The following is a 13,013-nucleotide window of genomic DNA, read 5'->3' on the forward strand; positions in this document are numbered from 1 at the left end:
ACTTGTATTTGAAAATATGACTTCTGCATTACTTCAACCTTGGTATCACCTCTGGTTCTTGCTCCCACTGAAGGGACCTCAAAGGTAGAAACCGGTCTGGGTAGTGACCCTTCCCATAATACATAGCATTACACATACCCATAAGGATATGTGCTTTGCATTATGGGATATTAAGCCAAGTGATGTGAAGTCATAAGCTTCTATGTATATGAGTTGCCCCGGTCCTGAAAATAGTTCAGGTGCAAACTTGTTTGCTTGCACTTGGATAAAGGATTAAACTAAGTATATAATTTCTTAGTATCTTTAATTTATAGCATAACCAAGTGGTAAAACTTCCAACAATGATGTAATGAAACTCAAATAGCAATATAAAATGAGATTACTCTATCATTAAAGAGCGAAATGTTCTTTCACTAGAATTTTTTTTTTTTTCCTATTAGAAGATAAATAGTATTTTTAAAGGAAACCTCACCAATATCCAGGATAGAGATGACTTGGTTTATGAAGATCAGCACAACCAGACAGCACCATATGGTGAATCCTGTTCATGTCAGCATGAGGCCAGTAGCGAACTAATTAAATTAAGACAACAGTGTTAGGAGAGAAATTAATTAAATAATACAGGACATTAGCAAAATCAGATATTCCACAGTTTTTTTACCTAGAAAAATTTTTCAAGTCAGTTCTTGTAGAATTAGTACTTTCTTTCACTACACTTCTTAAATTCTGAAATGCAAATTCGAACTATTTTTTCTACCTCTGAGACTTTAGTAATTTTATTCTACTAATTTTCTAACTTCACAAAAAAAGTTTTATGATATGAAAAATGCTTTCTAAACATTTTGTTGTAATATGAAGCATTTTCTTCTAAACATTTTCTTGTTGCTGATGAAAAACAATATTACAAGGAATTATAAGAAAAGAGTATATGAGAAGTAGTTTTTTTTATCTTGTTAAAAAGTATATTATAATAAAAAATTATATTCTTGCTCATTATGGTGAAAAATAAAATTATTGGCCACAAACTTACTAATAATACTATGCATAAAGTAACATTTATACAACAGTTAGTTCTCCACAAACAGAGCTCTAGCATATCCAGTGATATTGACACCACAAGAGCATATTTTCCCTAGTCGAGGAAATGCCAAAGGTGGTAGATATCTTTCTTTGCCCAGTGAAATCCCATTGCTTACTGAAGTTTCCATCCCTCCGCTTTCTTATGTCCAGTGTGATTGGCATGTCATACTCAATCAGATGTCCTACTGTTTCAGTGCTGTATCCCTACTAAGGGAGAAAGCACAGGACTGAACAAAATAATAATGAATCCATTGGCTTCTGATGAGCTAAATTTTGCTGTCGGTTACTATGCCAGTTCGTGACTGGAGGCCAAGTATGGTGGTTTGCAAGGGGGAAACTGTCAAGGCCACATGTGGACAGGCGACCGGATTTCCACTGTGTGGGCAGTATGTTTGAAAGCAGTGGTGCACCCAGGGGGGGGGGGGGGAAGTGCCCTGGTCTCCCCAAAGAAAAAGGGAAGAAAACACTAGAAAATTTTCCAAAAATCTTTTCCTAATTAAAATTAATTTTTTAAATTTATGTTGTGTCATGTTTTCTCTTTCTATACTACTTAAAAATTAGCGATCATTGCAGATGCTGAGTCATAGGTTGTATGCGATGCATAGTGTGTATTCTCAAATAGTCTACTCAACTTCCCCCTCCCCACAAGATTAAATCTCGAGTGTGCTACTGTTTGAAAGTCTCGCCTGACATTGCATGACCATACTCCTTATTACCTCTTTCTCACAAAAATTCTTTCACAAAAAATTTGTTTTTTGTGAAAGAATTTTTATAATCTGCAGTAAAATCTTGTTTTTGTTGAGTTGTAATCCATTATGCAGATTATAAAAATTCTTTCACAAAAAACAAATAAAAAACACCCATAAAAAATAACAATAATGAAAGTCATTGCCAGACAATAACTTTCATTATAACATTTATAACAATGACTTCCTTCACTTGGTAAAACACCACCATCTTGCTTATTGGGGACCTGAAGTGGTTACCGCCATGTTTTGTTCCCAGAGCAAGAGTTCCAGTTTCTCTTTCCCACCCACCTCAACCTTCGACATGCAGTATGAGTGATTCTGCATGTCGAAGGTTGAGGTGGGTGGGAAAGAGAAAGCATGTTTCAAGAGCATGTGAAACATACTGCAGGGATCCAGCTCTTCTTCCACCTTCAAAGAAACAGAAGTAAAGCAGTTCCCCAGACTAGCTACCAGTTAGTGTATGGGAACGAACCAGATGGTAATGCATCTTTTAGGAGGTGTCCTGATCAGATGGTGCAGCCAACTACACTGCCAGGTTGTGGCTCGGAAACTGGATACTCTCTGTATAGGTAACATGTTCAAGAGTCATTGCTCCCACTGCATATTTCCTTTCTCTTTTTATCTTCAATTTTGTAACATTAAACAAAGTCTAAATAGGCATAGTGTCTCTGCAGTTCAACTAAAAAAAAATAAATCTCCCCCTAAAATTCGGGGGAAAAAAATAATAATTAACTCAAAAATCATACACACACACACAAAAAAAATTGTTCATATTCACTTTACCAACATCAGTGCCATCAACAGTAACTTAAATGACATGCATCATCATCTTCAGTCACCCAAAGCTGATGTTCTGTTTCTGACTGAACCTCAAATTTCTACTAAATCAACCACAACTCATCTTAACTGTCCAAACTACACTTTGTATAACCTCCTTCTACCATAAGGGAAGTACTTGTGCTTTTGTGCCTTCTGATATTCCTTGCCAAAAAAAAAAAAAAAAAGATGCCTAACCTTCCTCACGTTTTTGACCTCCTGTGGCATAAAATTTCTTTGCCATATTTTGTTTCGTTCATCTGATTCCTCTACTGTTCTCCCAATTCTGAAAATCATTCTGATCTCTTTGACTCCCTATCTTCAAAGCTCGCTTTAATACAGTCAAAATTTCCAAACAGTGAAGTCATTTTTTGCTGGCTCTCGTCCAGGCATTGGCATTCTGTTCAGGCGACTGCTCTGCTTGGCAATTCAGACCATGATCTTATCTGTTTCATCTCTAGTGGAACGTCCTTCCTTTAGACACTGATAATCTCATGTCCTCTGGTACAACAATGCCAAGTGGGAGGATGTGAGACTTTTACCTCCTCTTTTCTATTGTCAGACTACTGTGTTTGTTCTTCAGATCCAGATACCTGTTGTGATCTTGTTACAGAAATAATTCATATTGGAATGGAAACTTTCATTCCTAACTCTGTTCAAACTTCCTAACCCATATCTAAACCATGGTTCTCCAAAAAGTGTGCCAGGGCTGTCAAGCTAAGCAAAACAGCTTTTCACAAGTGGCTTGAGACCAAAACACCACTTCATTCACAGCCTACATAGTTGTTCCCAACACTTATAAAATTACCATTAAAAGAGGCAAAGTCTAAATTCAACAAGGATAAATGTAGAAAACTTGCTGCTTGTGCCACTGGCAGTTGTGCCTTCTGATCCCTCACCAAAGCTGTAGGGCACACAATTTCCTCTCCTATCTCCCTCCAACAGTAGCAATGTAATATCACCTAAAGACAATGCTGATGTCTTAGCTTCATTGTTCTCTTCCAACTCCTACACAGATGACAGGCAAATTACCTCCTTCCTTGCCAAGAATGCTGTATCTCATGCCTCCTGTGACCTTCCACCAGAAAGACAGAAGAATCTTGAATAACTTGGATACTACAAAAGGCAGTCACAGTCCTCATGGAATTCCATTCATTGTACTCAGCTGCTATCCACCCTTTTAGCATGGAAGAAAGATCATATACAACGTTCCCAAAAAAGCTCAAACTCATATACAACCAGTTCCAAAAAAAGCTCAAGCTCATATACAACCAGTTCCCATCAAGCTATCAACATATTGCTCTCACATCAGTTTTGTCTAACATAATGGAGAAGGTTATCTGCAGTTATCACTCAGATCGATCCCTAAATGTAATGGTGGATGGTGTTCTCTCCTCAGACTTTCCTGTTAATACCAATGTCCTTCAGGGATCTGTCATTTCCTGATTTATATAAACAACGAGCTCTGATTGACTGCAAATCATATTCATAGTTTTGATCATGATAACACTTTACTCATCCTACTTATATCACAAGCCATTGCTCAAACAGCTCATGCTTCAAGATCTTCAAAATCAGTGTTCAGTATCTGTATACTGATTTTGCCCAATCCTTGACTGGGTGAAAGCAACCTAGTCAACTTCAATGCTTCCAACAGGCAGTTTTACTTGTTTTCCCATAAAAAAAAAAAACTTAGATTTTCTATGCTTACTTTTGCTAATGCTCAGTTCAACAGCCAAGACCAAATATCTATTATCAGACTGACTCTTACTCCAAACCCTTTCCTGGCAGAATCATGACTTCTATAGCATCAGCAACTTCAAAAAAACTTGGCATCTTTTTCCAGTCAAGACAGTACTTTTCTGCTGAACAGTTACTCACTCTGTATATAAATCCTAAATCCAACCAATATAGAAATACTGCTCTTGTGTATGGGGTGGTGCACCTAAGACCTCCCTAAAAATTGCTGCTGTTGTTGTTCAGAAAAGGGGTATTTCAACTGATAAGTGACACTTCTCTTACTGACTCTCTTCAGCCACTTTCCCATAGAAGATCAGTTTCTGCATTGTGTCTCTTCTATAGATATTTCCATGGCACTGTTCAGCAGAACTAGCATCCATTACACCTCCTATATCTACTCTACAGGAACTCATGCTACAGTTGCTCAACATCCTTTTACAGTCGTAGTGCATACTCACCAGTCATCTTTCATCCCTTCCACCTCGATTCTGTGGAACAGTCTCTCTCCCCCCCACATGAAGTATTTCCAAAGGACTAATCTTCAACAGTTCAAGAAGAATATGGACATATTACTCTATTCCTGACCCTGCCCTCAAATGACATCTGTTTGCTATAGGTTTATCTGCCTTTTGTGTGTGTGTGGGATTAAAAAAAAAAAAAAAAAACCTTCATTCTAGCAGTCAAATTTGGTTAAGGTTTGGACAATTTTGTAGCATTTCATAGGGTTCTAGGAAAAGATTATCACTAAGATTATATGCCAATCTCCGAGTTTTGGGAAATGATTACTATTAACTGTTCATTTTTTTTTTTTTTTTAATCCGCACAAACTCATACAACTGTTTACAATTGTAATCCTGTGAAATCAGCTGCAATTAAGCCATGAGCTAGTAAGCACATGCAACATGATTCATGTTTTGAATGTAGTTACTGGTCTTTCTCCGTATTGACATCCATGTTACACTGGATGAAATATATTAGAGTTTCTGAATAAAATTCTATATTTTTTCTACACATGTAAGCTGTAAGTATGTATATAAATAGGGAATTGCAATTTTTAGAATACTATACCAGATAGTAGTAACAGAATTATTGTTATTAATACAACTCTGTCTTCACTACCCATCAAAAGTTTCTAAATTATATTTGGCCACAGATTTATTAGCTTTTCTTGCACAATCTTAGTATATATCTGGATTTTTCAATATAATATACTGTGGGCCAAAAGTCCTTTAACAATTTTTAATATATAACAAAAATGCATTACTAAGCTTCCTAAGTTTTCTCTACTACTACAAAAGGTTTCATGGCATACCAGAATAGACGATCACAAGCCATCATACAATAACAATTAAAAACAGTAATGCCAAAAGAGAAAGCTCTGCATTAGTAGGTTCATCAACTAAAACATGCAGTTTACTTACTGAAATCAAAAAAAATTACTGCATTTCAAAAGCCTTTGCTATCAAACAGTGTCAGAGCATGCACAGGAAGATTTTATTATTATTATTATCATCATCATTACACCCTAAATGGAGTCGACAGACTCATTGTGGGAGGTTCATTCAACTGACAACATATTTATCATATAGAATCTTAAAGTCCCCTTAACACTCCTTGCATTAACAACACATTCTGGTAATGCATTCCATTCACTGACAATTCTCCATGTAAAAAATCTACTCCTCACACCCTTCTTCACCATACGTTTTATATAACTTCCAGGAATGACCTCTGGTTCTTCCCCTCTCACCTTCTACTCTTTTTATAATCCCCTCTGGATTAATCTGATAAAATCTTCTCATTAACTTAAACATCTCCATCATATCACCTCTCTTCCTCCTATCCACCAAACTCTGCAATCCACATCTCCATAGACAGCATTCCAAACTCCTGATATTGTCTTAGTCACATGTCTCTGGACCCTCTCCAATGTTGCCTCATCATACTGAAAACCAGGTGACCAGATCTGAGCACAATAGTCCAAGTGTGGTCTGACCAGTGCATTATACAGTGGCACAACCACTTCCTTATCCTTGCATGTTAGAGTATTTCTTATCATAGCAGCACTACGACGTGCAACCTTTGCAACCCTAGCAATATGCTCTCTAAACTTCAGTGTACTGTCAACTATCACTCCCAAATCTCTAATCTCATCCACCTCCTGCAATACAGCACTATCGATATAGTACACAGCCTTATATTTCTGCACTCCAAAATGCAACACCCTGCACTTATTGATATTAAAACTACAAACCTATCTTTTGTCCAAGTAAAAAGTCTATTTAAATCTTCCTGAAGGGATTCACATCAGTAGTGCTACTTCCCAACTTTGCATCATAAGCAAATAACTGAAGAGCCCCCAGTCAGTCCACATGATATATCATTTACAAACAAGTTAAATAGCAGGGGCCCAAGAACAGAACCCTGAGGCATGGCACTGGTTTCCCTTCTGTTTTAAAAAAAACACTGCTCCATCATACACAACCTGCTGGTATTGTTCAGAGACCAATCTACTGTTTATTCTCATCCTCTGCAGTCTATCAAACACTTTTGCAAAGTCTAAAAATATCACTGTATATGATTCTCCCCTATCTAACACACTCATCACCTTATCATAAATGCAAGTAAATTACCGAAACAGGATCTACCCTTTACAAATCCATGCTGACCTTCATAAAGAATGCCATGTCCATCAACCCAATTCTGTATTCTATTCCTTATCGATCTCTCCAACACCTTGACCACAACTGCAGTTGTACAGACTGGCCTATAGCTGGAGACCTGTCTTACAACCATGCTTGTGGAGTGGTACTATTTTGCCTCTTTCCACTCCTTAGGAACCCTACCCACTACAAGCCTTTCATTAAATAACCAGGTTAAGGGCATAACCAACTGTGGTGCACGTTCCTTAAGCATACATGGCGATATGTCATCCATTCCTACAGCCTTATTCACATCTAACCCAATCACCATCTGATACACCTCTGTTTCTTTCACTTCCAATTCTCCTAATACTTGCCTCTCTTCTAAATATTGTACCGGATAATTTATACAGTATGATATATGCTGATAAAGTGCTCGTTCAATAATTCCACTATATCCTTTGCAGCTGTTAGTCTGCTGCCAGAACTATCCACAAATGTTAGTCTGCCATAATTATTCTTCCTCTTGCCTGCCATGTATCAGAAAAATTCCCTCAAGTTAACCTTGGCCTGACCAGCCAATCTCCCTCTCATACTGCACCTTTTTATTATTTACCATGCTTGTCACCTTTCTAGCCTGCACCTTACACTGTTCATCGATTTGATCACCACCAACTGTCTTGTACCTCCTCCATAACACTTTCTTTTCCAGCACAGCTTGCTTGATTTCTCTTTTCATCCATTTCACTCCCACTCTATTTACTTGCTTAACCCTCAGTATACAGTAATACATTGCTTTTGTCAGATACTGCCTTATGAGCTTCCATGCATTTTCAACATCTTTTCCACTCAGCTTATCTACCCAGTTGTACTGATGCTGACTGACTAAAGAGTTTCCTATTATCACCTGCTTTATGCTTCCACATGCGTCCAGTGACCTTTTCTTGTTTCATCACTTCCCAAACAAGTACCTCATGATCACTCTCACCAACTGGCAGCAGTGTCACCATCTCATTAACAACTACATTTTGTGAGGTTATCACCAAATCCAAACATTAAAGCCTCTAGTTGCTTCAATCATATGCTGCTTAAGATACTTATCTCTCAGAAATTCCACAAACTTGATCTTCTTGTTCACATACACTATCTCCTCCTTCCAGTCTATATTCCTGTAATTAAAGTCTCTCATCAGGATCACCCTTCTTTTTACATGCTCAACTAATCTGCCTAAACATTTCACAATCAGTATTCTCTGCATTTCTTGGCCTATAACAGCATCCTATCAGATATACTGACCTGTTTATTTCAACCTCGCACCACACAGATTCAAATGCATGCCCCATCAACGTCCACACTTTGCGGACACAATTCCTCTGCGATCATTAACAGCACTCCCCCTCCTCTTCTTTTCACATCTTTATCCTTCTGGAAAATTAAATATCCTTCTAATTCTATGCCTGACATCACATCCTCCTCAGACAACCAAGTTTCACTTATTCCAATTACTTTTGGGCATACAATCTCAATCCATGTCATAAACTCAGCTCTCTTGTTTCGTATACTCCTTACATTTGTGTATAAACATAACAATTGCTGTGTGTGTTGGAGACCATCCTACCAGCACCAACATTCTCTATTCTAGCTGCTATACTACACCTCTCTCTCTCTCTTCAGTTTGACCACTCCCGTTTCCCCGATCCTGACTGTGATTTCCATTCTCACCTGTCTCATCCTCACCTTTATGCCTTCCATCACCTTGTGCTGCGGTAACCACATATTCAACCTCATATCCATCTTCCTCCTGCTGTACAATCCGTTGATTTGTGCTATCCTGTTTCACAAGTAGACTCTGATCATTTGTTACATTAATTTCTTGACTCTGTGCCTTCTCAGAAAACAATAGCCTTTCTAAATGCCCAACACCAAACCCATTCAAATGTAATCCATCAGCTTTATACCATTTGAACTTCTCTTCAAATTCACTTCACAGATTTACAAATTGAATACCCCCTTTGCCTCACACAACTCAGCCATCTTACTATTCATTATCTCTGCTCTTCTTCTCAGTTCACTGTTATTATATCTGGGCAACACACCCTGACATGCATGCACATGATGGAAGAAATCTTACAGAAATAACCCTCCTCATTCCCAACAATCACCAGATTTTACCAGAAATGGAGTTTTTTTTTTTGCAGGGGTATGTAAAAGATGTCAAGACTTGAGAATCTACACACATCAGGTATGTCATCATTACCACCAATTATGCTGATGTGCTCCTTACAGGCTGGATGTGATCTGCATGAGACTGTGTGAAATGTGAGACCTAACACAGAGAGTCAGGGAAACTAAATTATAATGGGAGGAATGGTGAGAATATGGTGTTAATGATGGGAATGGGCCTCATCATGGAAATGATTATGAGAAGAGAACAATTTCGACTTTGTCTTCGTCCGGTTTTCGAGCCCCTCAAACGTGCGCAAAGATGCCGGCATATATAAGACACTAGAGAAGAACAGAGATCAGCAAGTTATCCAACTGCGTCTACAGTTGGACAACTTGCTGATACCACAGACAAGAGAATACAAAAGAAGATGCAAGTAGTTTATTATGTCTATACATGAATATCAGGAGTATCAGAAACAAAAGTAAACAAAAATGGAAAGAGACTCATTGATTACACAATATATAATCATTTAAAAATAATGAATACATTTTACAAACATAAAAATATACATAAGTATACGTGGTGTGCAAGAGGACAAAAATCAACAATAGACTACTTTATAGCAAATGAAAAAGCAGCAAACCTCTTCCTAGACATTAAAGTTAGAAGAGGGCTAGAAATTGACACAAATCACTATTTAGTACAGACAAAACTAAGTTTTTTACCAAACTGGCTACAAAAAATACAAAAAATAAACAAACTAAACAAACAAAATCTATTTAAAGGAAGACTACTAAATGATTCAAGTATAAGAAATTTATACCAGCAGAGAATTAATAACTACTTAGAAAAAATACAAGAAAATGAAGACATCGAGAAAGAATGGAATAATATAAAAGAAATTATCGCATCAGCAGCATATGAAAGTCTAGGAACACACAAAAAATACCATAAAAATAAAAAATTACATATATGGGACAATGAAATAAAAACAATAATTGAAAATAAAAAGCTGGCTTTTAAAAAGATGGTTAAGTAGTAAAAAACAAGAAGATGAAATTGAATATAAAAAAAGACGAGCAATAGCCAAAAGAGAAACCAGAAAGAGACACAGAGAAAGCTGGGAACAATTTGTATCATATCTAGAAAACGACATATACAAAATACTAAAACACATGAATGCAGATATAAAAGAAACTGCAAATATAAATTGTGAAATAGATGTAAAAGAATTCTTGGATTACTTTACAGATCTTTGGATGGATAATACTGGCATCAAAAATAATTACACCAGAAACTTACAAAATACCTTAAATGATATGATAACAATGAAAGAATTAAAGTACAACCTAAATAAAATAAAAAATGGCAAATAGCAGAAGAAAATGGGATAAACTCCGAACTGTATAAATTTGAGGGAAAAAATTTCATCAAAAATTACTAAAATTTTTAAATAAAATATATACAAATACCAATAGAATGGAATACAAGCATAATAATACCTATATTTAAAAAAGGGGGATAAAACAAAACCTGCTTGCTAACTACAGAGGTATTAGTTTATTGAATACATGCTACAAAATATACAGCAGAATACTTAATGAAAAACTAAAAATATACAGTGAAAAAATATTATTAGAATGTCAAAATGGATTTAGAAAAGGACACTCTACAATGGATGCAGCTTTCTGTTTAAAGCTACTTATAGAAAAAAGAAGAGAATTTAATTTGGAAACTCATCTTTTGTTTATAGATTACGAAAAAGCATTTGACAAAGTAAAAAGATATATACTGTTTGATATATCACAAAGAATAAATATACAGGGTGTTCGGGATAAATTTGACAGTTTCGTAAGGAAAAAGAAAATCTTCTTTGTATCTATTAAATTTAATGAATTGACAAAAAAACATTACAGGCAGAGTTAATTACAATACTATCAATAAGATTTACTCAAAATAACCACCATTAGCATCGATCACAGCTTCAATTCTGCTTCGGAACCTCGAACAAGCTGATGCTACAGTCTCCCTGGGAAGGGCCGCAAAAACTGTTTTAATTTTATCCATTAACTGGGCTTTTGTATTACTGGAAGTGCGATTGGTGTCTTTTTCAACTGCGCCCCATACAAAATAATCCATGGGGTTAAGGTCTGGGGAGTTTGGAGGCCAAACATTTGGACTGGTGAAGTCGTAGAAATTTTCAGACAACCATTTTTGACTTTTCCCAGAGGTGTGGCAAGGGGCCGAATCCTGCTGCCATACATACGGCCTACCATTGTTATCCAGGGCTTGACTACAGTTAGCAACTCCACGAACAAAGCCCGAATTCCAATGCCAGGGTTCTTCAACACCTGTTCCTGCAGATTTGCGAGGAATTCTGCTGTACGAACGCAATCAGATCGTCTGCTAGGGATCTTTCTTCTTGCTACATCCTCGTAGTCACCATTGCAAGTCTCTAGTTCATGCCTGATTGTTTTTACTGTATTCAGGGAGCATTGGGCAGCAGTCGTAATATCCTTATTTTGATGGCGGGCACGAATCATCATGATACAAGTTATTCTCTTCCATGATTCAGGTGGGTTCCAGCTATCCATCCTTTCTGACATCTTGTATATGAATGAAGAAGGGTCCAAACTTTTAAATGAAGAGAAGTGTGTGTTAATACATGTAACTTACGGAAAAATATAATTAATTATAAATATGTCAAATTTATCCCGAACACCCTGTACCTAATATTTTAATACATGCAATATTGAATATATATAAAGATAATGAAATAAAAATAAATGAAAAGTTGTCTGAAAAACATCTATAAACCAAGGAGTAAGACAGGGATGCCATCTGTCTCCAGCACTTTTCAATATTTACATTAATGAAATATTAATACAGTGGAACACCTTAAACAATCAAGGTATAGAAATTTCCTAGAATAACAAAATAAATACTCTATTATTTGCAGATAATCAGGTAATAATATCAGATAAGGAAGACAATTTACAAAGAGCAATATATAATTTAAACATTATAGTAGAACAGTTTGAAATGAAAATTTCCATAGATAAAACTAAAATAATGGCATTTTGTAGACAAACTCCAGTTAGAAGCAAAATAATAGAACAGATAAATACTTTCAGTTATCTTGGATGTGAAATATCATATTGTTGCGGCTCGTATATTCTCTGATACTGATATATCGAGGCAATTTATTCAACTTTAACCTTTCCTACTTCAGCCGCTATATCAAATTATATCGCATGTACCTCTTTGTTAAGTAGGTTGCGCCATTGTTACGTGATCTTCACTAATATTAATCTTAACGTTATGTCTCACTTCTCTTATACCTTTTTTTTTACGTAACTTAACTTTTAAGGGCCACAAGAGATTACCTGTTCCCTGAATTCTATCCTGGTCACTCAGGCAAATTTATTTTTTTTTATCTGCACCAGCCTGGGCCTTAAGGTTAGAGATAAACTCAGCCTTTAGGATAATCATAGAATATCAGGTGCCACTAATAATGTTAATTAAATTCTTAGAAGCCTTGGGTTTTCTGGCTATTTTTGTCTTATTTGCAGTCGTGCCCTACTACTTTCAATTGGGGTATTCCCGCACACCCACACACACACTCACAGGTTCGAAGTTTTATGAAGGGTCAGGGTCAGTCATCATGATTAGAAACACATGTAAGTAAGGAACCAAAATATTTATTAAACTCATTATATAATGCCATACAAGTTAAAGTAGTTATCAATTCTAATTTTAAACTTCTACCATTCATTCACTCTCTCTCTCTCTCTTAAAACCATTATGCACTGACTTCAA

The 13,013-nt window shown here is 36.3% G+C and overlaps 1 protein-coding gene across 9 annotated transcripts in view; it reads right to left on the bottom strand.

Annotated features, from left to right (window-relative positions):
* The window catches only part of LOC150108568 (peptidyl-glycine alpha-amidating monooxygenase B-like), a 521,418-nt gene that overhangs the window by 429,719 nt on the left and 78,686 nt on the right, over positions 1-13,013 (bottom strand). For all 9 annotated transcript variants that reach the window (XM_090390860.1, XM_090390858.1, XM_090390856.1 and 6 more), the window contains one exon: positions 473-572. In XM_090390860.1, the coding sequence (XP_090246986.1) occupies positions 473-572 (100 nt within the window). The remainder of the gene's footprint in view (positions 1-472; positions 573-13,013) is intronic.

The sequence above is a fragment of the Typopeltis vanoorti genome, chromosome 3 (assembly GCF_054136105.1).
Source record: "Typopeltis vanoorti isolate ZY-2024b chromosome 3, IOZ_Tvanoo_1.0, whole genome shotgun sequence".
NCBI lineage: Eukaryota > Metazoa > Arthropoda > Arachnida > Uropygi > Thelyphonidae > Typopeltis > Typopeltis vanoorti.